A 23,911-nucleotide genomic window follows, 5' to 3' on the forward strand; every position below is an offset into this window, starting at 1 on the left:
ATTTTAAGTATGGACCACTGGCACTCCGCCCAAGAATTTTTGATTCAAGAAAAAGAAAAGACCACTAACAATTCATTACCAAGTATGTCTTCACATATATGGACTACCTTCTAGGTGAGTATTTTTCTGAACTCTTTTCTGGACATTGCATTAGGCAGATTACATTCCTTGACATGAACATCTCAGTCATCTCACTCAGATTAGACAGTAAGTTGTTCCTAAATTTGCCACTATGAGATAAGCAGCAGCTAAAATCAGAAAATTCTTGGTACTGCTTAAAATTGACTGTTTCCTTTTTAGAGAAATTCAGGCAGAATTAAGTCAGTTATAGCACAGAATTCCTCAGTAACAAAGTAACACAGTTCAAGACTGCTGCTATTCATTTTTTATTTACATAAGAACAGCAAGAAAGGGTGTCAATAAGATTTCATCTCCAAAAGAACTAGCAAAGACTAGAAGTGTGACTTATGTGGTAGAGCATTGCTGACCAAACTTCAAAAGCCCTAAATTCAAACCCTTGTACTGGCAAGAAACAAAACAAGGTTTCGTTGGTTTATTGGGGGTTTTGTGGGGGTTTTGTTTTTGTTTTTTGCCTGTCCTGGGGCTTGAACTCAGGGCCTGGGCACTGTCCCTGAGATTCTTTTGCTCAAGGCCAGTGCTATACCACTTTGAGCCACAGCCCCTTCAGAGTCTTAGGGCCTTTCCTGCCCAGGCTGGCTTCAAACTGAGATCCTCAGCCTCCTGAGAAGCTAGGATTATAGGTGTAAGCCAACAGTGCCTGGCTAGGGTTTGTTTGTCTGTTTTTCTTAATGACAAGAAGCAGTCTTCCAGATAACTGAATGATTATCTTTATGTTTTTTTTTTTTTTTTTTAGCAAATTTATAGACTAAAGAAGTTAATGGGGCTGGGAAGGTGGCTCAGTGGTAGAGGGCTCACCTTGCATGCCTGAGGCCCTGGGTTCCATTCTTCAGCACCACATAAGCAAAAAGAAAAAAGCCGGAAGTGGCACTGTGGCTCAAGTGGTAGAGTGCTAGCCTTGAGCTGAAGAGCTGAGAGAAAGTGCCCAGGCCCAGAGTTCAGACCCCCACGACCGGACCCAAAAAAAAAAAAAAAAGAAGTTAACGCCATACATAACAGGACATACTAAATAAAAAGTTTATTTTAGCACATTTGTACTCTCCAAAATAAACTTATTTGACAATAGACTGCAATTAGCATTTTTCAAAATTAATTTCCTGTGTTTGGGTGAGAATATTTAGAGTCTGGAGCCATGGGAGAAGAAGAAAGGAAAGAATTATTAAAGTACTCTTTTGCAGAAACATGAGTATGTAAGTCTTACAAAAACATTTGCTAACCTCTCCTGGTGTAAAAACAGTGACGTCATTGTAGACAGAGGCAGAACAGAGGTGTAATGAACATCATTTTTTAAAGCACTGACATCTTAAGGGAATTAAGAACATTACTCAAAAATCTCCTTCCCCAGAGTACTCAATCTATGCAAGAGAAAAGTGCGCCTTTCTGGGGTTATATACATACATATCAATAAAACTGAAGTCATTTTTCCCTGCACAACAGGAAAAGTTATTTTTTTCATTTAGAACTCTGAGCAATTTGACAGCCATGACTTTAAATGGCTCTGTATAAAAACCTAAGAAGGGCGGGTCATGTTCTCTTAGTAAAAGCTTCTGAATGCCAAGAACTTTTCTTCTTTAAAAAAAAAAAAAAAAAGCTTAAAAAAATTTTATTACTTTTGACATTTTATCTTTATTTTCTAGACTCTAAAATATAAATTTACTACATTTATTTTTTTTTTCTTTGTCGGTCATGGGGCCTGAACTCGGGGCCTGGGCGCTGTCCCTCAGCTCTTCAGCTCAAGGCTAGCGTTCTACCACTTGAGCCACAGCTCCACTTCTGGCTTTTTCTGCTTATGTGGTGCTGAGGAATCGAACCTAGGGCCTCATGCATGCAGGGCAAGCACTCTACCACTGAGCCACCTTCCCAGCCCATAAATTAATACTTTTAAGGAAATATAAATAGGCAAGTTTGCATTTGCAATGTGGTTTTCAAAACAAAAGTATCTACTTTACCTTCTGTAGTAAGCACTAAATTATTAAAAAACTAAACTTCGTTCTGGTGAAAGCAACAATATAATTTTTACTACATTATTAACAGCATTTATCAAAAAATAAAAATATTTACTATACCAAGATTTAAAATTTTTATTTTCTCATCTCAGAATAAAATATAACATTTTCTTCAGTTTAAGATGTACTCTATAGCTACATGAAACTATAAAAGAGTTGCAATAGTTGCAAAGTAATCATCCTGCCTTTACTGAATATAACAACTCAAATTATAGGTCAACACTAAAAAAAAGATTACCACAAAAAAATTGAAAATTTTAAACAAAGACAGCTCAATCTCAATGTCATGAAGTCTCAATTTCTATGTTCAAAATGCCTAGTTGTCTTAATTTTTTTAAAATCTATTACCTATTAGAATTATACTTAGTACTTCACTTTCTACCTGTGCTACATTTATCTCAAGTTTTGCCACTAGATCTTTCAACCATCAAGGATAAACCATTAAATTACTTCAACATGTAGAAATAGCAACACTGCTCCCAAACAGCAATTTCTGCATTGCTAGACACTTATCTAGTTGGTAGATTTATACCATTGTTCATTCTTAGTTCCTTAAATGTAAAAAATACCCACAGAATGGTAGCATACCTCTAAATTAGTTTAAATATGACACAAAGTTATTTTTAGTTAGGTTCCAAGTTTTAAAAAGGCACTCATTCTTCTCAAAGGCTAATCTACTCAAGTTCCTCCTACATTTAAATAAATAAAGACCAATTTGTCTCTTGTGGAAATTTACATAGTACCCAAACAAAAAGGGTGTTAGAATAATATTCTTCACATCAAATCAGGACCAGGATCTTGTCTGCTGTTAATAAACATGTTTGACATTTATTTATTCTAATGATGGTCCTTTGAAACAGTAGCATGATTAAATGTCATTTATATGAACTCCAAATGTAATTCTTGCAAAAAAAAGTAAAACATTTTTTCAATTATCTTGTACTATACAAAGAAAAAAGGGAAACTGCCCACAAGCAAACATAAATGGCCTCATTTATGAAAAAATACAAGAAATATTCACATCACGTTGACTCGAATCTGTACTCCCTCTTTGCATGCTAGAAAGATGCAAAGACAAACACTTCCAAATATTCAGACAGATCATCCCACAGTTGTAACTTTCATCATAGTTCTCAAAGCAGTAGGGTGAGGTCAGCTCACAAACAGCTTAAGTAGCAAAACTAGAAATTGGTGGTAGTAGTATCAGGCTACATAACAGCCTCTCCAAAGAATATGAAGTAAGAGAACTAAAATGTGCTGGCAACCTGCCAAAAGACTGGATGGACTATAGCTTTGAGCAATGAATTCTCAGAGCTTACAGTATATAACAATTCATCTTCCCTGACCCTCTTTGCTTGACTTTTCTTATTTTAAACCAAAAATAGGCAACTGTAAGAAGTCTTTAGCAGTAATTTCTTCTACTAATTTCTCTTACAAGCTTGAAGGGCTTGCAATGTTCTTAAACCAAATGCATACCCCACATGAAGATAGGAAACGTAAAAAAAAAAACAATTATATTGAAATTATTTTGCACAGACTAGCCTTAATTGTCAGAAGAATTAGGCTACCTTCAGCATAACTCTGAAAGTCTGCAGTTTCTTTGTTGTCAGTTCTGACTATCTCTGCAACTGGCTGGCATTTAGTATTAAGTAAACGTTCTCAACAGATTTAACAACTAATTTTGTCACACTGATCCTGTGAGGTCAAAGACAATTTTGGTGAGAAATAATTTCTTTGACCTTAGTAGAAAAATGTTACTTTTATAATTTCACTTTGACTAAATCATATATTAAACAGAATGACTGGGCACTAATTCTTTTTTTTTTGGGGGGGGGGGGGGGGAGGAATCCGATCATGGGGCCTGAACTCTGGGCCTGGGCGCTATCCTTCAGCTCTTCAGCTCAAGGCTAGTGCTCTACCACTTGAGCCACAGCGCCACTTCCGGCTTTTTTCTTTTTGCTTATGTGGTGCTGAGGAATCGAACCCAGGGCCTCAGGCATGCAAGGCAAGTGCTCTACCACTGAGTCACCATCCCAGCCCCCTGAGCACTTTATAAATCTTTTTTTCTGAAGAACCAAAAGAAAATTAATTATTTTAGTCAAGATTAAGCAGATTGAACTCAAACCAATACATATTTACTGAACATCTCCTTTGTGCCATACATTATACTAAGAAATGAGGAAACTAAGGTAATATATGTCTATGATATCAGAGTGATGATCTAGCTGGACAAAGCTACTCCAGTTCTCTAAAGACTATAGAAACAAAAGCCCTATTATCACCCAGAAAAGATTGTGTAAGTCTACTGCAGTGGCTACACAAATCTTTAGAGGCATTTTAAGAATGAGCTATATCTTTAAGAGAACTATAACTTTAAGAGAACTTCACAGGGGAAAAAGAAATATTGTAAGCCAAAAACAGCATGAACAAAGGCAAGGTACAAGAACATGTTTGTACAAGGTTACAGATAAAAATTTCTAGTACATGTGCTAGTACTCTTCTACCCATCAGTCATCAATAAGAGCATGTTTAAAGTCCACATGAAACTTCAAAATCCTTCTCAACACATAACAAAACCAGAAAAAGAAGAAGAATATATATGCTATCCTGAGTCTGCAAGTACAAAGTGGATGGACCTGAGGCTAGCTAGACAGATTCTGAATAACCATGAATATTAGGCTAACAAGCTTAGATTTCCCCCCCCCCCCCCCCATAGTCAATAGAAAAAGAAGAGAAGAGCTTATGAAGAACACTGACATGACTGATTCTGGCAAGTGTGAAGAATCAGTACAGACAGAAGGCAGGAAAAAACAGTTAAGAGCTACTGCAATGCTTAAGAAATAATGGGAAAATGAGGGAAGGGTAAGGAGTTTGACAAGAAATATATTGTCTAACTTACGTAACTGTAACCCCTCTGTATATCACCCTGATAAGAAAATTAAAATTAAAAAAAATGAGGTCTGAATTTCAGATACAGAAAAATCTATTGCAGGTGCTAACACAAGAACAGTTTTAGAGTATAATCTCTTTTAAAAACAAAAATTTGGGAAAATTTAATATTATAATCAGAATTCCCAACTAATATTCAAAAAGGAAGACAACTTAAGGTAAAGACTAGTATTAAAGGAGTGAATCACAGCGATACCCAAGATTACTCAAGATCATAAATTCAGAAATAGATATTTCAGGTTTAGCATCAAGAAAAAGAACATCCTCATGACCAGACTAATACTCAGCAAGTCTTTTCTTCCTCTCGGGGCACTAATACTCTAGCCAAATAACAAACACTATTCACCTTACGTGCCCTTACAATGTAGGGTCAAACTCAGACGCTAGTGCAATGCATAAGGCACAAAGTTTAAAAGCAAGGCTTACCCAAACATTTGAAACTACATGTTTCTCTTAAGAACACATTCTGAAAATAATGCCATTCTATCATTAATTCATACCTGAGCCTTTAATTGGTAACATTCTTTGCATAGAATACAACCTATCCATAGTGCTTCAGGCAATATGCAGAAAAGAAAAATGCAAACTCTCCCATCACTTCTGCTAAATGTTTAATAAATGAAATTACTCTAACTAAAAATAAAAACTTCAGTGTAACTCAAAAGGCCAAAGATAGTGAAACAGTCTATTTTGGAAAAGGGATTCTTCAGCTATTACAAACAATGGCTTGTAGAATGGTATGAAATCCAAGCATACAATGTTAATAGCATGCTAGAAAAGCTAGCCTTGCTACTTTAAGACCTACAGATAGATATTTACATTAAGGATAAAATTACCCTGTATTGAATGAAAACAATGCACTTGGTATTACATAAACACATAATCAAATACTCTATTTTTTCTTAACTTCTTTTGTACTATTTAAAAACTCACAAAATTAAATCCTCTTAAAAAAAGCCAAAATGAAAAATATGAACTCAGAGATACAATTTATAAATGACATAATGTCCATTCTCAAAAAACAAATCAGATCAACAATTTACCATATTCTGATCCAAAATGAGATTAATTTTTAAAGTCACAAGTTGTGTCTACTGCTCATGATGTAATTTTAAAGTCATTACTAAATTTTACAAGTTATGCTTCCTTCATCTCAATCACAAAACAAGACATCCGAAGACTGAGGTCAAATTCCATTGTAACTAGAAAAACTCATAACTTAAAATAATGGTTCACTTACTACCTAATATTCCTAAATTCCAGAAAAACCCTTCTCCTGTACCTCCCCCATAAAAAAAGAAAATCTCCTTTTAGCTCACTATAATGGAATGTGACCTGTATTTAAGAGCTTTTCCAATGTGACCTGTACTTAAGAGCTTTTCCATTCTTTTCTTCTTAAAAAATATGAAGCAAAGCCGGGCGCTGGTGGCTCACGCCTATAATTCTAGCTACTCAGGAGGCTGAGATCTGAGGATCGTGGTTCAAAGCCAGCCCGGGCAGGAGAGACCGTGAGACTCCTATCTCCAATAAACCACCAGAAAACCAGAAGTGGCGCTGTAGCTCAAGTGGTAGAGCGCTTGCCTTGAGCTGAAGAGCTGAAGGACAGCCCCCAGGCCCAGAGTTCAAGCCCCACAGCCGACCAAAAAAAAAAAAAAAAATGAAGCAAGGGGCTGGGAAGGTGGCTCAGTGGTAGAGTGCTTGCCTTGCATGCATGAGGCCCTGGGTTCGATTCCCCAGCAGCACATAAGCAAAAAGGAAAAAAGCCGGAAGTGGCACTGTGGCTCAAGTGGTAGAGTGCTAGCCTTGAGCTGAAGAGCCGAGGGACAGCGTCCAGGTCCAGAGTTCAGGCCCACGACCGGCCCCAAAAAAATAAAAATAAAAATAAAATAAATAAATAAAAATATGAAGCAAACCTACTCTTTCTCACAAAGATAATATGCTGAGAGAAAAAAGTTAAAAATGGGGGCTGGAAAGGTGTCTCATTGGTAGAGTGCTTGCATGCATGAGGCCCTGGGTTCGATTCCTCAGCACCACATAAGCAAAAAGAAAAAAGCCGGAAGTGGTGCTGTGGCTCAAGTGGTAGAGCGCCAGCCTTGAGCTGAAGAGCTGAGGGACAGTGCCCAGGCCCAGAGTTCAGGCCCCACGACCGGACCCCCCCCCTCCCCCGGAAAAAAAAGAAAAGTTGAAAATGGTTGATTATAACAAAAGGTAAGAGCCGGGCCCGTGTGGCTAACGCCTATAATCCTAGCTACTCAGGAGGCTGAGATCTGAGGATCATAGATCAAAGCCAGCCCGGGCAGGAAACTCCGTGAGACTCTTATTTCCAATAAACTACTAGAAAACCGGAAGTAGTGCTGTGGCTCAAGCAGTAGAGTGCTAGCCTTGAGCTGAGGAGCGCAGGGGCAGTGCCCCACTACCAACCAATAAATAAATAAATAAATAACAAAAGGTAAGGTCTGGGAATGTGCTTAGTGGTAGAATGCATGCCTGGCATACATGAAGCCCTGGTTTCTATTTCTCAGAACCACATAAACAGAAAAAGCCGAAAGTGGTGCTATAGCTCAAGTGGTAGAGCACTAGCCTCGAGCACAGAAAGGCTCAGGGACAGCGCCCAGGCCCTGAGTTCAAGCCCCAGGACTGGCAAAAAAAATTAGAAGAAAAAAAAAGATGTTAGTTTACCAGATTTCTTTTTTTTTTTTTTTTTTTGGTGCGGTCCTGGGGCCTGAACTCTGGGCCTGGGCGCTGTCCCTCAGCTCTTCAGCTCAAGGCTAGCGCTCTACTACTAGAGCCACAACGCCACTTCCGGCTTTTTTCTTTTTGCTTATGTGGTGCTGAGGAATCGAACCCAGGGCCTCATGCATGCAAGGCAAGCGCTCTACCACTGAGTCACCTTCCCAGCCCAGTTTACCAAATTTCTCACATGAAAATTATTCTTTTAGAATGATGGTACCTAAATGGCAAATTAATCTCTATTTTTATTTTACAAATTGGGTGAGCTGTCTAAAAGATTTATGATTTGTATAACTCCAAATAAATTCTTCAAGGATAAAAAGATTAAAATCATACCAACTAAATTTTCACATACAAAATTACAATAAACATATTTCCATAATAAATCTTATTTTTCTTAGTGATCTTATACATTTGTAGAGAAAGCAGAGTAAGAAATGTACTCCAAAGTATAAATTCAAACATTTATTATCTTTCTGAAATTCTAGGTTTTTTTTAGAAAAGGCTTTTCACTAGATGATTTTGAAGGCCATTTTTCTGACACATTAACACAAGTCTGAAAATGAAGAAATTTCTGAATGGCAACTCCTTTGTACAACTAAAGATAATTTTTTTAAAAAACAAAGAAATTTTATTACTTGATTCAGATTAAAGCTTTCCCAAGATAACACCATTAAGGATATATTTTACTTACATTCTTCCTACGCCTTCATACATGTTAGTTTCATCTACCAAAGTCATAATCTCTGTATCTGTAAGGTGTGCATGCTTTTTTGTTCTGTTTAGCTGTTCAATCTGTATGTCTGCAAGCTTCACCTTCTGTTGCGTGTCAATAACTTTGGCCTGGAGCTCTGTGAAGGCCTAACAAAAACAAGTCTTTGATTTAGTAGGTAAAACATTTCAAAGAAAACATTTAAGACTAATCTAAACTTATTAAAACAGAACATGCTAGCAGAGACAAAGTTGTAAAATTTACTGAATATTTAACATGACCATATAATTGAAAGCTATGCTAAAGTCTGAGTTTATCCTATCCTCAGAAGATGTAATCAATTTGAAGCAAAATAAGTGCACATTATATAACCATATCAAGTAGACAAAATAAAGCAATAAATGACTCAATGAAGTCTAGAGGCCCAAAACAAGAATCATAAAAGTAACTACACTTCAAAGCACTTGTCCATATTGAAATATGTAGAAACAATGAGGGACAAAATATATACATGTACATATTTATGAGTGATAATATACATATCCCATCTATTCCTTTCAATAGTATGAGTAAGGAGTAGCAGTTTTATCACCCACACGCTACAAATTAAGTAAGTAAATTAGTTAGAAGATAAAAGTGGCTGGGTACTGGTGGCTCATGCCTGTAATCCTAGTTAATCAGGTGGCTGAGATCTGAGGATGGAGGTTCAAAAGTCAGCCTGGGCAAGAAAGTCCATGAGACTTTTAGCTCCAGTAAGCTTCCAAAAAGTCAGAAGTGGAGCTTTACAACACAAAAAAGCTCAAAGACAGCACCTAGGTCCTGAATTCAAGCCTCAGGATGAGCGCCAAAAGAGAGAGAAAGAAAGAGAGAGAGAGAGAGAGAGAAAAGAGAGAAGAGAGAGGAGAGAGAGAAAGAGAGAAGAGAGAGGAGGAGAGAAGAGAGGAGAGAGGGGAAGGGGAAGGGAAAGGGAGAGAGGGAGAGGGGGAGGGAGAAATGTGGCTTGAACAACTAGGGTTGGGGGCTGGGAAGGTGGCTCAGTGGTAGAGCGTGTTTGCCTTGCATGCCTGAGGCCCTGGGTTCGATTCCCAGCACCATATAAGCAAAAAGAAAAAAGACCGAAAGTGGCGCTGTGGCTCAAGTGGTAGAGCGCTAGCCTTGAGCTGAGGAGCTGAGGGACAGCGCCCAGGCCCAGAGTTCAGGCCCCACAACCGGACCCAAAAACAAAAAAAAAACTAGGGTTGAACAATTAGCTGGAAAAGCAGGCACTTAAATCCATTTCTTTTGACACTTAGTTCAGGAATTTTTCCAACTACTACAACATGCAAATATTTGAAAGAGAAAGATAAAAATGAGAAAAAATGTGAAAGCAGTGGCAAAATTACATCATGATCTTCATCTCTACATACCATACCAAATTTGACCCTTGTGTTTACTAACTTAACTGGAAGATAAACAGTACTTGGATACTCTTGAAGTGCTTAGAATGACTTTCACTTGCTGTCAAATTCACAGCTTAATAACATTTAGCATCTGCTGGCTACTAACCTTTTACTCTAACATTGTTTCTGCCTACTAAAAAGACATCAAAAGTTTATTTGGGAGACAGGAGAGTGGAGAAAAAGGAAGAGAGGTGCCAGAAATTTCCTGTTTGTTTTCACACAAAAAAGACCTTGTAAAGACATTAGAGGATAAAACCTTTAAACACATTTTTAATTATTGTCCAAATTACTCAACTCAATTATTTTCTGCTTGTACTTGTCTATCTTTCTTAACAAAAATTCAAAGAGTACTGGTGAGGCCATTTACAGCTGGATTTCTGTTAATTCTAACTAAACCATGATTTAAATTTCAACTTTTCACAACAGCAAAAAAGGCAAAATTTTAGAATGCACAATTTTGTTCTGAAATGTAAAATTCAGGTATTACCTGACAGTATAAGAATACTGTTAAAGCAAAACCAAACAAACAAAAAACCTGCAGCATAAAAGGACACTGTTCATAAGGTTTTACAAGTAGTGGGCTTGACTGGTAGGGTGCCTTCCTAGCAAACACAGGCCCTGAATTCAAACTTCAGTACAGCCAATAAGCAAGGAAGTAAATTCACAAGTTTCAAGACAAAAATGGCAAAAAGAAGACAAATTGGTAATAATCTCAGAGTAATAACAGCTTTATTAAGAGGAACAGTTTAAAATGCCCAGAGGTGGCTTAGGGCTGAGTAGATGGTACGGTAAGGACTTAATGTTTGAAGAGTACCAAGTCTGAGTTTTGCCAGAGGAAGAGCTCTGACCATGATGTGAAATGTATAAATTGACTCATCTAAAAAGAAAAGTGAGGGAGGGAGTGGGTTTAGGAGGGATGGGTGAGAACGCTGAAAGGGGCAATCTTGGTGAGGACTTATTGTATGAATAAACTGCTATTAAATGCAAATTTTGTATAACTAAAGATAATAAAAAATTAACTTTAAATTCCCCCCCCCCCCAAAAAAAAAGTAAGTTTAGCTTTGTTTTTCTTGTTTTAAGACAGCCATCCTAGGTTTTCCTCAAACTTGCCTTCCTCCTGCCTCAACTTCCCAGAACTGGGGCTGGGAAGGTGGCTCAGTGGTAGAGTGCTTGCCTTGCATGCCTGAGGCCCTGGGTTCGATTCCTCAGCACCACATAAGCAAAAAGAAAAAAGCCGGAAGTGGCGCTGTGGCTCAAGTGGTAGAGTGCTAGCCTTGAGCTGAAGAGCTGAGGGACAGCGCCCAGGCCTAGAGTTCAGGCCCCATGACCAGACCCAAAAAAAAAAAAAACTTCCCAGAACTGAGATTATCCGGGTATGTATGCTACCAGCCAGAAGCAATTACTTAGCGATGTTGCTCACCTGAAGTGTCTAATCATCAAAATATCATGGGAGGTGAAATAAGAATATTAATATTGAATTTTAGTCCTAATCTCTGAGACTTTATAGAAAACTAGTTCCAGTACTGTTTAGAATCCACATCAGTCTTTGGTGGGGGGGGGGGGGGGGGGGGAATGTGTGAGAAGCAACCCTTGTAGAAGCAACTGGTGGAGGTAGGAGAGCAATCCAATCTCCTGACAGTGACCACATCTGCAAAACTTAAATTTTTTTTTTCTTGACAAGTCCTTCAAAAAGGGAGCCGGGGAAGGGCGCAGCACTTAATCCCCTATTAAGTCAGTGCCTAACTTTCTGGAGTGGAGACACTGAGGCCTTTCAAGATTATGATATTGAATCAATGGCCTGAAAACAAGACAAGAACTTCGGAGTTTTTCTAAACATGAGACCGAACCATCGATATCTCAGCTCCAGGCAGGCGACCTGAAGGGGCTCCAGGTTGAAACGCTGCAGTTATTAGTGTCACCGAGTCGCACACGGCTCAAAATGCAACCAGATGGAGGGCTCTGGAGCCTGGAACGTGAGGACACACGGGCACCAGGCCCCCCACAGACGAGCAGCCGCTCCCGGGCCTAGCCGGCGCCCACCCGGCCAGGGCCGCTCGCCCCCACCCCAGCTTAAGGACAACGACGGGCCGCCGGGGGACTCTGGAAACCACGCCCCGCACTCCTCGGGAGCCCCGTTCCTTTTTCGCGACACGGGCCTTCCTCAATATTTTTGCCCACACTCTCTTCACCCTCCAATGAAGGATCCACCTGGTCAAAACCCCACTTTACCTTCTTCAACTCCAGATCCACGGGGGCCGCCATCTTGACGCACTCTCTGCGCCTGCGCGTTGGAAGCAGACCGGAAAGTGGGCGGGGGGAAGGGTGCGCTTGGAGATTTTTATTGTCCGCCTTGCTTCTGCGCCTGCGCAGGAGTCGCACTAACCTGGTTTATTCCCCAAGCAGGGATGAACAATCATTTGTAATCAACTCAGTTTGACTTCTCTTTGTAACAAATCAGATATGCCTTGCTTTTCCAGAGAGAAGCTGCAGATTTTGTGTGTGGCTTTGGGCAATTTGACAAATAGTTATTGCTATTGAATTGAAATTGATATGTAGATCAGCGCTATCCATAATCTATAGTTCAGTACTTCTGTAACAGGTACTTAAGGTGTTTCTGGTGAAACGTACTGATGACCTTACTTGGGCCCATAAACTAAAAATAGGAGAAATGTTTCACCCCTGCATCCATTTTCTACCTGCCTTTGCTCTAAGCCATTCTCTGTACAATCACCTTAGAACCTAAGAAATACTAGGCTTAGGGGTAACATCATTACAAGGAAGGAGAAAACTGCTCCCAAGATAAAGAACAGGAGAATTAAAGACTTGGAAAAAATTATATTAAGTGAAGTAAGCCAGGCCCAAAGAAACATAGGTCCCATGGTTTCCCTTATTTGCAATAACTAGTATATGTCTGAGCGAAGCAGAAAAGGTCAGATAAGTTGATGTTAGGGAAATGAACCCCAAGATATGCATTCAAATGTTTTTTTTCTCTCATGTGATTCTTTCTAACACATTTAAAAGATTATTTCTTTGTTGCTCTGTATGTCCCTCCCCCACGGTATAACCCCTACTATCACTGTATTTGATGTTATTATTTGTGGAGGGGAAGGGAAAAAAAATCGTTTAAATAGGGATACAGGTGGACGCATTGCAATAATGAGATGTACAAGGTTATGTCGAAAACGAACTTTACAACTTTGGTGGGGGGGGAGGGAGAGAAGGATAGGGGGGAAGGATGGGAAGGGATGGAAAGGGGAAACAAAGGAGGAGGCTACAATGCTTGATACGAAATGTACTCATTATCTTACCCATGTAATTGTAACCCCTCTGTACAGTATTTTCACAATAATAAAAAAAAAACAGCAGAATTTTCTTCCTCAGACCTGGCACTGGTGGCTCATGTTCATAATCATAGCTACCCAAAAGGCTGAGATCAAGAGGATGGCTGTTCAAGCCAAGCAAGACAAAAAGGTCCCCTGAGACTGTCTCAAAAACAAAAATATAGCTGGAGGTATAACTCCAGTGGTAGTGCACCAGTCAAGCAAACAAGCTGAGCGAAGATGAGTTCAAGCCCAGTATTCCCTCTCCTCTTCCCCACGCTCCAAAAAATTCCTCTCTCCTATAGACTATCCACTAGGCAACAACAACTTGTTTATCCTGACCAAAACTAGTTCACTCAACTGCTAACACCTGCTCTGCTCAGGACTCCTCCATAATGAGCCACCAGGCCACACTTTGACCAGAACTGTTTAGTATTCATGCAATGCTTTCTTCTTCTGCCTTCAGTTCTTTGTCTATTTAAACAGCCACATTCTGGCTGAAGATGAGCTGAAGTACTCATTTTGCCTCTTCTGAAGTCATGTTTCAGGCTGAATAATAATTCCTTTCTCAGCCTTTCATCGTTAACATCTCCCACATGGGGGCCTGTGGGAAAATCTGGTACGAATCCTTGGAGTTTGGGGCCTAGGTTTAAAACTTCAGTTAGACTTCAACTAGTACCTGTGCTGTCAGGAATGAGTAAAGCCCTGAGTTTCAGACAAACCAGTATAAAAAGGAGCACTTAGCAGTGGCCCTTGATACAATTAACACACTAAAAATTTAAAATAATATTATTTTTTAAAGCCAAGAGCTGGCAATAGCTCACACCTATAATCAATCCTAGCTACTCAGGAGGTTGGAATTTGAGGATCAAGGTTTGAAGTCAACCTGATCTGTGAGACTATTATCGCTAATTAACCAACAAAAAGCCAAGCACTGGTGACTCAGGCCTGTAATCCTAGCTACTCAGGAAGCTGAGATCTGAGGATCTCAGTTCAAAGCCATCAGGGGCAAGAAAGTCCATAAAACTCTTATCTCCAATAACTACCAAAAAAGCCAGAAGTGGAGCTGTGGCTCAAATGGTAGAACATATCCTTGATCAACATAGAAAAGCTCAGGGACAAAAAACAAACAACTAAGACCCCAAGTTCAAGACCCAGCACTGACAGAGAGAGGAGGGTAGAGGGGGAAGGAGGGAAAAAGGGAGGGAGGGAGGAAAAAGAACAGAAGTACAAGTAGAGGTATGGCTCAAGTGGTAGAGCACTAGCCTTAAGCAGAAAAAGCCAAGTGAATGTGTGAGGTCCTGAGTTCAAGCCTCAGTACCAACATATACAAGACAGAAAAGTAAAACAAACAGTGCTGGGGAGAGGGAGTACAAACAGGAGGAGAACTAATGAGTTTTTTGCATGTTTGAAAATAGACCAATGAAACCTGTTAAAATTGTTTTAGAAGGAGGGAGAAGGGTAAAGGACATTGATAGAGGAGGTAAGTTTGACTGGAAAACATTATATGTGTGTGTGTGTGTGTAAATGTCACACTGAAATCTCCCCTTTTAAAACTAATGTATGTTAATTTAAAAAATAAAGACGTGGTTGAAGTATTCTCTGAAAGAATTTATTTCTATTGATGTTTCCTATGAAGATCTTCTAGACACAGTGATTCTCAGAGGCCAAATAACTTTGTTAAAACATTTCAGGCTAGGGCTGGAGAGATGGCTCAGTGGTAGAGCGCTTGCCTTGCATGCATGAGGCCCTGGGTTCAATTCCTCAGTACCACATAAGCAGAAAAAAGCCAGAAGTAATGCTATGGCTCAAGTGGTAGAGCAATAGCCTTGAGCTGAAGAGCTGAGGGACAGCGCCAGGCCCAGAGTTCAGGCCCCAAGACCGACAAAAAAAAAAAAAAGATAAAAAGATTTCACACTAGAGATGTAACTCAGTAGTAGAAGGTATGCTAGTATGTGGGAGTGAATTAAGTTCTCAGGACAGCAATAAATAAATGTTATTTACCCAAATTTAGAGTTTCTGAGAGTAAGGCTGAGAAATTTGTATTTTTGCCAACACTCCCATCAATATGATGTAATTGTTTGAGAGCGAAATTTTGGGAATGTTTGCTATAAAAAGACCTAGTATTTAAACTAAAAGAATGGATAGCAATTGGATTTTGGAAATGGAAATATACCTATTCTAAACATAGAGAGAAAAAGAAGAGAGAATTTGAAAACCTCTAACTCCAGATTCAAGACTTGGCCTACTAGCCTGGCTCCATTTTCATTTACAAGCTGTGTGACTTGGAACAATCCACTTATCTTTAATGAGCTTCAATCTCATCAAATTCAATTTGAGAATAAAAATATTGACCTATTGTGAGGAATAAATAAGATCAGAGATGAGGATAATATTCTCTGAACCTAGCACTAGGCACATACTATGCACTCCATAAATTAGTTGATGTAATTAAGTTATCATTGTCCTAGAGTGTATCTTTCAAAGTAAAGCGAGTATCACGTCTCCCATCACACAAGCCAAAGACAATGTCCCCATTGAACTCTCCCTGAGGTTTCTGCCTCTCTCAAGACACACTTCCAGAGCTGGGAATGTACCTTGGTAGAATGCTTGCCTAGCATGCACAACAAAGCAATAAGGAGGAGGGGGAAAAGGAGATATAACACTTTCTAACTTTCTTTAAAGTCATTATTCCTTAGGGCTGGTGACTTGGCTCAAGTGGTAGCATCTGTCTACCACGTATTTAGGCCCTAATTCAAACACTAGTACTACAAAAAAAATTTATTCTACTACTCAGGAGGCTGAGATCTGAAGATCAAGGCTCAAAGTCTGCATGAGAAGACAAATCCACAAGACTTTTTTTTGGAGGTTTTTTGTTTTTTTGTGTTTTTTTTGGTTAGTCCTGGGGCTTGAACTCAGGGCCTGGGCACTGTCCCTGAGCCTCTCTGTGCTCAAGGCTAGCATTCTACCATTTGAGCCACAGCACCACTTCCGGCTTTTTCTGTGTATGTGGTACTGAGGAATTGAACCCAGGGCTTCATGCATGCTAGGCAAGCACTCTACTTAAGCCACCTTCCCAGCCCCCCCCCCCCTTTTTTTTTTGGTTGGTCGTGGGGCTTGAACTCTGGGCTCTTCAGCTCAAGGTTTGAGCCACAGCACCACTTTCAGCTTTTGCTATTTATGTGGTGCTGAGGAGTTGAACCCAGGGTCTCACGCATGCAAGGCAAACACTCTACAACTGAGCTACCTTTCCAGACCTCCACGAGACTTTTATAACCAATGAGCCAGAAAAAAGCCAAAACTGGAAGCAATTGGGATTATAGGCATGAGCCACCCACTCCTGGCTCAGAACATCTTCAGTCAAGGCACTTACTTGAAGTGTTTTTTGGCTGAGTTCAGCAGTCAAATATTTCACTTACATAATTAATAATGCTAACTGAGCACTTTAATTAGTCTCTCAGTTCCAATAAATGATACGTTATTCTGACACTTTGCATAATTCTCCACATTTCTTCATATCTTTTAATAAGTTCTTCAATGTCTATCTCAACTTCCACATCTGTCACATCTGTGATACTACTTGGATCTAGATCTTGCTGATTCACTATGTTAGACTTATAGGAAAAAAAAGCTGAGACAGGGTCCATGTAATCCTGGCTACTCAGGAGGTTAAGATACAAAGATCAGGAATCAAAGTTAGCCTGGGAAAGGAAAGTCCCTGAGACTCTTATCTCAACCCCCAAAAGAGGCAGAAGTAGACCTATGGTTCTAGTGGTAGAGTACTAGACGTTAGCAAAAATGCTTAAGAGACAGCCCCCAGACCCTAAGTTCAAGCCTCAGGACCAATGGAAAAAAAAAAGAGAGAAAGGAAGAAAGGAAGAAAGAAAGAAAGAAAGAAAGAAGAGAAAAGAAAGCTATGGGATATTGGGCCAGTCACTTTTCTGTGTCTCAGTTTTCTCCTATCACAGAGCCACAAGTTTCAAGTTGCCTTGGTCTTCAGGTCAGCATAGTGTAAGTTTTCAGTTCTGAAGGGCCTAGGACCTGTACCTCACCTCTTCCATTTAAAGGCATGTCTCAGAAAGTATAGACTTGGCTCTGTTCCCGTCATCTCTGCCCAAACACAGTCACATAGTCATTCCTGGCTGTAAAAGAGGCTGGGAACTTTAGTTTTTTTATTATGGGCAACTATGTGTTTAAACAGCAAGAATTCTATTATTATGATAGAAAAATAGAGGACAGGTGTTTGGAAGTGATCAGTTTCTGACACATGTTTTCAGCTTATGAAGCTATTTTCTATTTGTCTTATAATTTGGTCTTCACCCTTTGTAAGCTAAATAAACTCACAAAGATTCATTCAGTTTGAGAGGAAGTTTAAAATGGTGGTAAGAGTTTGGGTTTTCAATCTAACCTCCAAATTTCACATCTTGTTTCTACCACTTACTAGCTGTGTTATTCAAGGAAAATTGCTTAACTTGTCAAAGCTTCCGTCTTTCTGACTATCAAATAGAGATTGTGGCTGGGCATCAGTGACTCACACCAATAATCATAACTAACTAGTTAGGAGGCTGAAATCTGAGGATAGTAGTTCAAAGCCAGTGCAGGCAGGAAAGTTCATGCAACTCATATCTCCAGTTAACTACCAAAAAGCTGGGAAGGGAGCTATGGCTCAAGTGGTAGAGCTTTATCCTTGAGCAAAAAAGCTCAGGGACAATGCTCAGGCCCTGAGTTCAAGCCCCAGGACTGGCACTAAAAAAAAATTGGAATTGGTGGTAGTACCCCATCTCATGGGTTATATGATGATGAAGAGATAATACATTATGCAAAATTCCCAACATAGGGGCTGGGAATGTGGCTTAGTAGTAGAGTGCTTGCTTAGCATGCATGAAACCCTTGGTTCAATTCCTCAGTACCAGAAAAAGCCAGAAGTGGCACTGTGGCTCAAGTGGTAGAGCACTAGCCTTGAGCAAAAGAAGCTCAGGGACAGTGCCCAGGCCCTGAATTCAAGCCCTAGGATTGGCCAAAAAAATAAAGTTCCTGACATATTGTTATATTAACTCAACATTAGCTTTAATTATATGTCAAGCATTGCAGATCTACAAATCGATAAAACACCAATCTACAGTATAATAGAGGTCATAGATAAATGAACAGAGAATTATTAAATAACATGAAAATTCTGCGAAAAAGGAAGCAATCACAGAAATGGAAGAACAGAGGACAAGGATTCCTAAATCAGGAATCTTTTTATATCTTTGTAAGAGGATGAAATTCAGGTCTCATCATGCTAGGCAGGTGCTTTACTGCAAAACTTCCTTCTCAGATCAACTCAGGAGTCTTTTTTTTTCAGTGTCAATAGTAGAGCTTGAAGTCAGCTCCTTGCATTCTTGTTTAGCTTTCTCCCTCACAGTTGGTGTTCTACCTCTTGTGCCACATCTCCACTTCCACCTTCTTGCTGATTCATTGGAGATAAGAGTCTAACAGACTTTTTCCCCTAGGCTGGCTTCAAACCACAATCCTCAGATTTCAGCCTCCTGGGTAACAAGGATTACAGACCTGAGGCACCAACACCAGGCTTTCAGCTCAAATGAAAATAAGGTTATGTGTGGCAAAGAAAGAAGAAAGAGAATTCCTAGAAGAGACAGACACCAAGGCAAGAGAAAGATTGGTACCTTCAGGAAAATGCAAGTTGTTTTGTATGGCTGGAACACAGAGACATGTCAATCACAAGAAGAGGGGCTATGGAGCTGGGAAGGTGGCTCAGTGGTAGAGTGTTTGCCTTGCATGCATGAGGCCCTGGGTTCGATTCCTCAGCACCACATAAGCAAAAAGCCGGAAGTGGCGCTGTGGCTCAAGTGGTAGAGCGCTAGCCTTGAGCTGAAGAGCTGAGGGACAGCGCCCAGGCCCAGAGTTCAGGCCCCACGACCGGACCCAAAAAAAAAAGAAGAAGAAGAGGGGCTAGAGAAGCAAGCAAAGCCAGTGCTGGAGGACCTTCCAAGTGAAGCTCAAGAATTTGGATTCTATCTTGTCATCAAGAGAACTGGGGGACTATGAGCAGAGGAGTGACCAATCACTTCCTATGGAGTCCAGGCTGGTCTGGAACTTGCTATGTAGCCTAGCTTCAAACTCAGAAACCTCCTGCCTTAGTCACTCAAGCTAAGGGTTACAGGTGTGTATGTATCACCATGCATGTATGTATCACCACAACTTACTTAAAAAACCAAACCAAGCTGGGCACCTGTAACTCACACCTCTAATCCTAACTACTCAGGAAGTTGAGATCTGAGGATTCTGGTACAAAGCCAGCCTAGGCAAAAAAAAAAAGTCTGTGAAATTCTTATTTCCAATTAACCAACAAAAATCCCAAAGTAGAGCTGTGGCTCAAGTGGTAGAGCACCAGCCTTGAGTGAACAAAAGCTAGGGGCAGTGTCTAGGCCCTAAGTTCAAGCCCCAGTAACAGCACAAAAAAAAAAAAAAAATTGGAGCAAGGGTCTGAGTGTGATGATGCACACCTATAATCACAGCACTCAGGTTGAACCAGGAAAATCATGAATTCAAGTCCAGCTTAGACTACATAGTGAGACCCTGTCTCAAGAAAAAAAGGGCATAGTTAGCCAAGTGGTAAAGCACATGCTCCACATGTATAATACTTGGGTCTGTACGCACGCACACACGCACACACACACACACACACACTGCAGAAAACAATCTGTCCCATTTCTTATGAAAGTGAATTTTGTACAACAATCTGTCTAGGGGTAGGATGATGGAAGGTAGTAGACATATTTGTTAGATTATATAGTTGCTTCATGAGAGTCTAAGGAAAGGAGACAGGGAAGGAACCTTTCCAAGTGACACATTGCTAAGAAACTCTGAGCTAAACCTTCCAGCTGACAAAGTAAGTTTGGGCTGGGACCTTGCTGGGCAGGAAAAAGGCGCTTTCACTGTGCCTAGCGAATGACACAGTCATAGGAAATTCTGCAAGGAGAGGAAGTGAGTCGTCACTGGCAGGAACTGATGTCGGCTTTTCCTAGGCGTCTTGCCACATTCATTTGTTTATAAAAAAAAAAATCAAAGAAAATTCATACTTTTTTGCAAGTTAGGACTTTTAATCAACCCTGATGACTTAAATGTATAGAAGAAAAAGGTATGGAAAACACAGCCTAGCAGAGTCTGCCTTAGATATCCCATTGCTTAGTGAGGGTGTGGGATCTGCTAAAGTGATAGCCAAGAATAGAAACTGCCCAAGAGTTGGAAAATAAAATCAGGGAAATCAATAGCCTCGTGGGGAATCCTTGCCTCTATCACCCCAGCTCACCAAAGTCCTTTAGAACAGGAAGAGGAGTACAATGGGGTTGAGTTGCAATGTAGACAAAACTTCACAACTACTTTATAAATAGGCACCAAAAATAACACCTCAAAGCAATGTTTTTCTACTCTTGGAACCAAACCTAGGACAAGTGATTAAGGCTTCCCCCAGAGCACCCACTTTAATAGCTCTAATTTTTTTCTTATTGTTGTTTGATGGAAGCAGGGCTTTGTACACACAAAGCAAGTGCTCTACAACTGAGCTACATCCACAGGCTTAGCTCTAAGTGTTTAAATAAGAGCTTGTTTGTTGCCATTCCTGGGGATTGAACTCAGGGCCTGGACACTGTCCCTGAGCTTCTTTTACTCAAGGCTAGCACTCTACCACTTGAGCCACAGTACCACTTCTGGCTTTTTCTGTTTATGTGGTACTAAGGAATTGAACCCAGGGCTTCATGCATACTAGGCAAGCACTCTACCACTAAGCCACATTCCCTGCCCTAAATAAGAGTTTTTAAGTACAAGAAATTTAAAATGTTAATATTGTTCATTCTGTGAATTAGAACATGAGTATATGTATCATGTAGTAAGCAATGAACTTACTTAAAATAAGAAAGCCCAACCAGGTGCCAGTGGCTCATGCCTATAATCCTAGCTACTCAGGAGGCTGAGATCTGAGGATCATGGTTCAAAGCCAGCCTGGGGCAGGAAAGTACTTGAGACTCTTATCTCTAATTAACCACCAGAAACGGAAGTGGCACTGTGGCTCAAGTGGTAGAGTACTCGCTTTGAGCTGAAGAGCTCAAAGCACCCAGGCCCAGAGTTCAAGCACCATGACCAACATTAAGATAGTAAGGAGGAAGGAAGGAAGGAAGGAAGGAAGGAAGGGAGAGAGGGAGGGAGGGTGGGAGGGAGGGAGGGAAAGAGAGAGAGAGAGAAAGAAAGAAAGAAAGAAGAAAGGAAGGAAGGAAAGAAGGAAGGAAGGAAGAAAAGAAAGAAGGGCCAGATCCAGCCACCTGTTAGGTTACATAGGTGATACTCTCTACTAGCAACTCTAGGCTTATATTCTTCTGTAGTAGAAAGAAACAATACCTCTTTCCTTTACAGTTCCAGAAAAAGTCCAAGGACTGGACATCCTTGGCCTACCATGGGTCACCTGACTGTCTCTGAACCAAACCCAAGGGCCTGAGGCATAAAATGTTCTGATTGGCAAGGTGCAGTTCTTGTTATTGCTGGCAGATTAGGGGTATCATTTCCCACTCATAAAACATATGAACTGAGGGTAAAAGATAACTAGCTTCTTTCCAAAACAGTAAAATATATCTCTCAAAGGAACAGTTTAAGCTGGGTGCTGGTGTCTCACATCTATAATCCTAGCTACTTGGGAGGCTAAGATCTGAGGATCAAAGTTAGTAGCCCATCAGGGCAGAAAAGTCTGTGAGACTCTTATTTCCAATTAATGAGCAAAAAGCCAGAAGTGGAGTGTGGTAGAGTATTCTAGCCTTGAGGGAAAAAAAAGATGTAAGATCAAACCCCAGTACTGGTACCCTCCTTCTCCCCCCCAAAAAAGAGAACATTTTAACATGTATTGAAAAGAAGAAAAAAAAAAGGCCAAAATTTGATCGTTTTCATTCTCTCCTAATGAACAAATGAATTGCTTTTCAATGTACATGAACTTCATGAAGATAATCCTTCATGTTCCCCAAATAGCATGGAAACAGCCTTGCTTTGCAATAGGGACCTTGGATCTTTGGACGTGAGGGTCCCATTCAAAGAAATTAGCGACAAGTCTTAATGTTGTTTGGCTTTTTTAGCTCAAAGACACTGAATACTGTCTCTCTGTTTCACTAAATATAAATTGTATTGTTTGTTTGTTTTTTCAGTCATGGGGCTTGAACTCTGGGCCTGGTCTTTGTCCCTCAGCTCTTCAGCTCAAGGCTAGCACTCTGTCACTCAAGCCACAGCGCCACTTCCAGTTTTCTGGTGGTTAATTGGAGATAAGAGTCTTACGGATTTTCCTGCCCAGGCTGGCTTTGAAGCATGATCCTCAGATCTCAGCCTCCTGAGTAGCTAGGATTACAAGCATGAACCACTGGCTCCCAGCCTACCAGGGAGCTTTAAAATACCTGAGATCAAGCCGTCTCAGAAGAGTAGATTCAATGAGGATCAGTATTGAGACCCAGAAAACGTGCACTTAAAAAAAAACCTCAATGGATTTAGAGGTTGGAGTTCTATAAGAAAATAGTAAAGAAACACTTTGCAGAAAGAAAGAAAGAAAGAGAGAGAGAGAGAGGGAGGGAGGGAGGGAAGGAGAGAGGGAGGGAAGGAAGGAAGGAAGGAGGGAAGGAGGGAAGGAGGGAAAGAGAGAAGGGAGAGAGAGAAAGAGAGGAAGAGAGAAAGAAAAAGAGAAAGAAAGAAGAAAGGAAGAAAGAAAGAAAGAAAAATTACTTCAAGCCTTGACATTTAAATTCATTCTGATGTAAATACTTCAAGTGTTTATGACAAGGAGAAAAATTAAATTCCTGGAAAGGAGACCTGATACTCAACAAGCCATAGAGAAAAACACCAACATCCAAAAGCAGCCAAAGTGCCTTTTTCATGGTGACCACAATTGATATCCAGGAAAATAGGTTCTTTGACCTACCCCCACTGGGTTTCCCTGAGTCTTCTCTTCAGAGATGGTCAGATTCTCCAAGTCCTCAACCTCTAGGACAATAGAACATTTGTACAACTCCATTATTTCTTGGTATTTTGAGTTTCCAAACCAAAAAACATCTATTCATACACTGAATTTGTTCATTTGTTCATTTATGCATGTAGCAAGAATTTGTGGCTGTAGAGTGTTAGATATTTCTCTGTTCTCTCAGTGAACAAAATACATTTTATTTTATTATTCTTTTTAAGTCCATCAGAGGTGTTAGATTCATTCACAGACTGAAAATGGCGTTCGAGAGAACTTTTCCTTCATATTAGTGGCTCCATCCCATGTTTTCCTTTGAATTTCTAAAACATGTCAAGCATTTTCTTGCCTCTAAATGCTGCTTCTCCTCTGGAAACCTATGCATTCCAGCTTCAGTGACCTTTTTTCCATGAAAACTTTTTTTTTTGGTCAGTTGTAAGGCTTGAACTTGGGGCCTGGGCGCTGTCCCTGAGATCTTTTGCTCAAGCATAGCACTCTACCACTTTGAGCCATAGTTCTACTTCTGGTTTTCTGGTGGTTAATTGGACATAAAAGGACTTTCCTGCCCAGGCTGGCTTTGAACCATTATCCTCAGCTCTGCATCTTGAGTAGCTAGGATTACTAGGGTGAAC

General features: G+C 40.2%; 1 protein-coding gene and 1 non-coding gene across 2 annotated transcripts in view; one reads left to right on the forward strand and one right to left on the reverse strand.

Moving 5' to 3' along the window:
- The window catches only part of Pfdn1 (prefoldin subunit 1), a 70,333-nt gene extending 58,062 nt beyond the window's left edge, over positions 1 to 12,271 (reverse strand). The window contains exons 1-2 of the mRNA XM_042692060.1: positions 12,204 to 12,271; positions 8,518 to 8,684 (exon numbers count right to left, since the gene is read on the reverse strand). Of these exons, the coding sequence (XP_042547994.1) occupies positions 8,518 to 8,684; positions 12,204 to 12,236 (200 nt within the window). The 5' untranslated portion in view covers positions 12,237 to 12,271. The remainder of the gene's footprint in view (positions 1 to 8,517; positions 8,685 to 12,203) is intronic.
- Positions 6,763 to 6,835, forward strand: Trnaa-ugc. Its single transcript has one exon. It is a non-coding gene; the product is annotated as a tRNA-Ala (tRNA).
- Positions 12,272 to 23,911: the final 11,640 nt, after the last annotated feature.

The sequence above is a fragment of the Dipodomys spectabilis genome, unplaced genomic scaffold, assembly GCF_019054845.1.
Source record: "Dipodomys spectabilis isolate Male_0828 unplaced genomic scaffold, ASM1905484v1 ptg000147l, whole genome shotgun sequence".
Taxonomy (NCBI): domain Eukaryota; kingdom Metazoa; phylum Chordata; class Mammalia; order Rodentia; family Heteromyidae; genus Dipodomys; species Dipodomys spectabilis.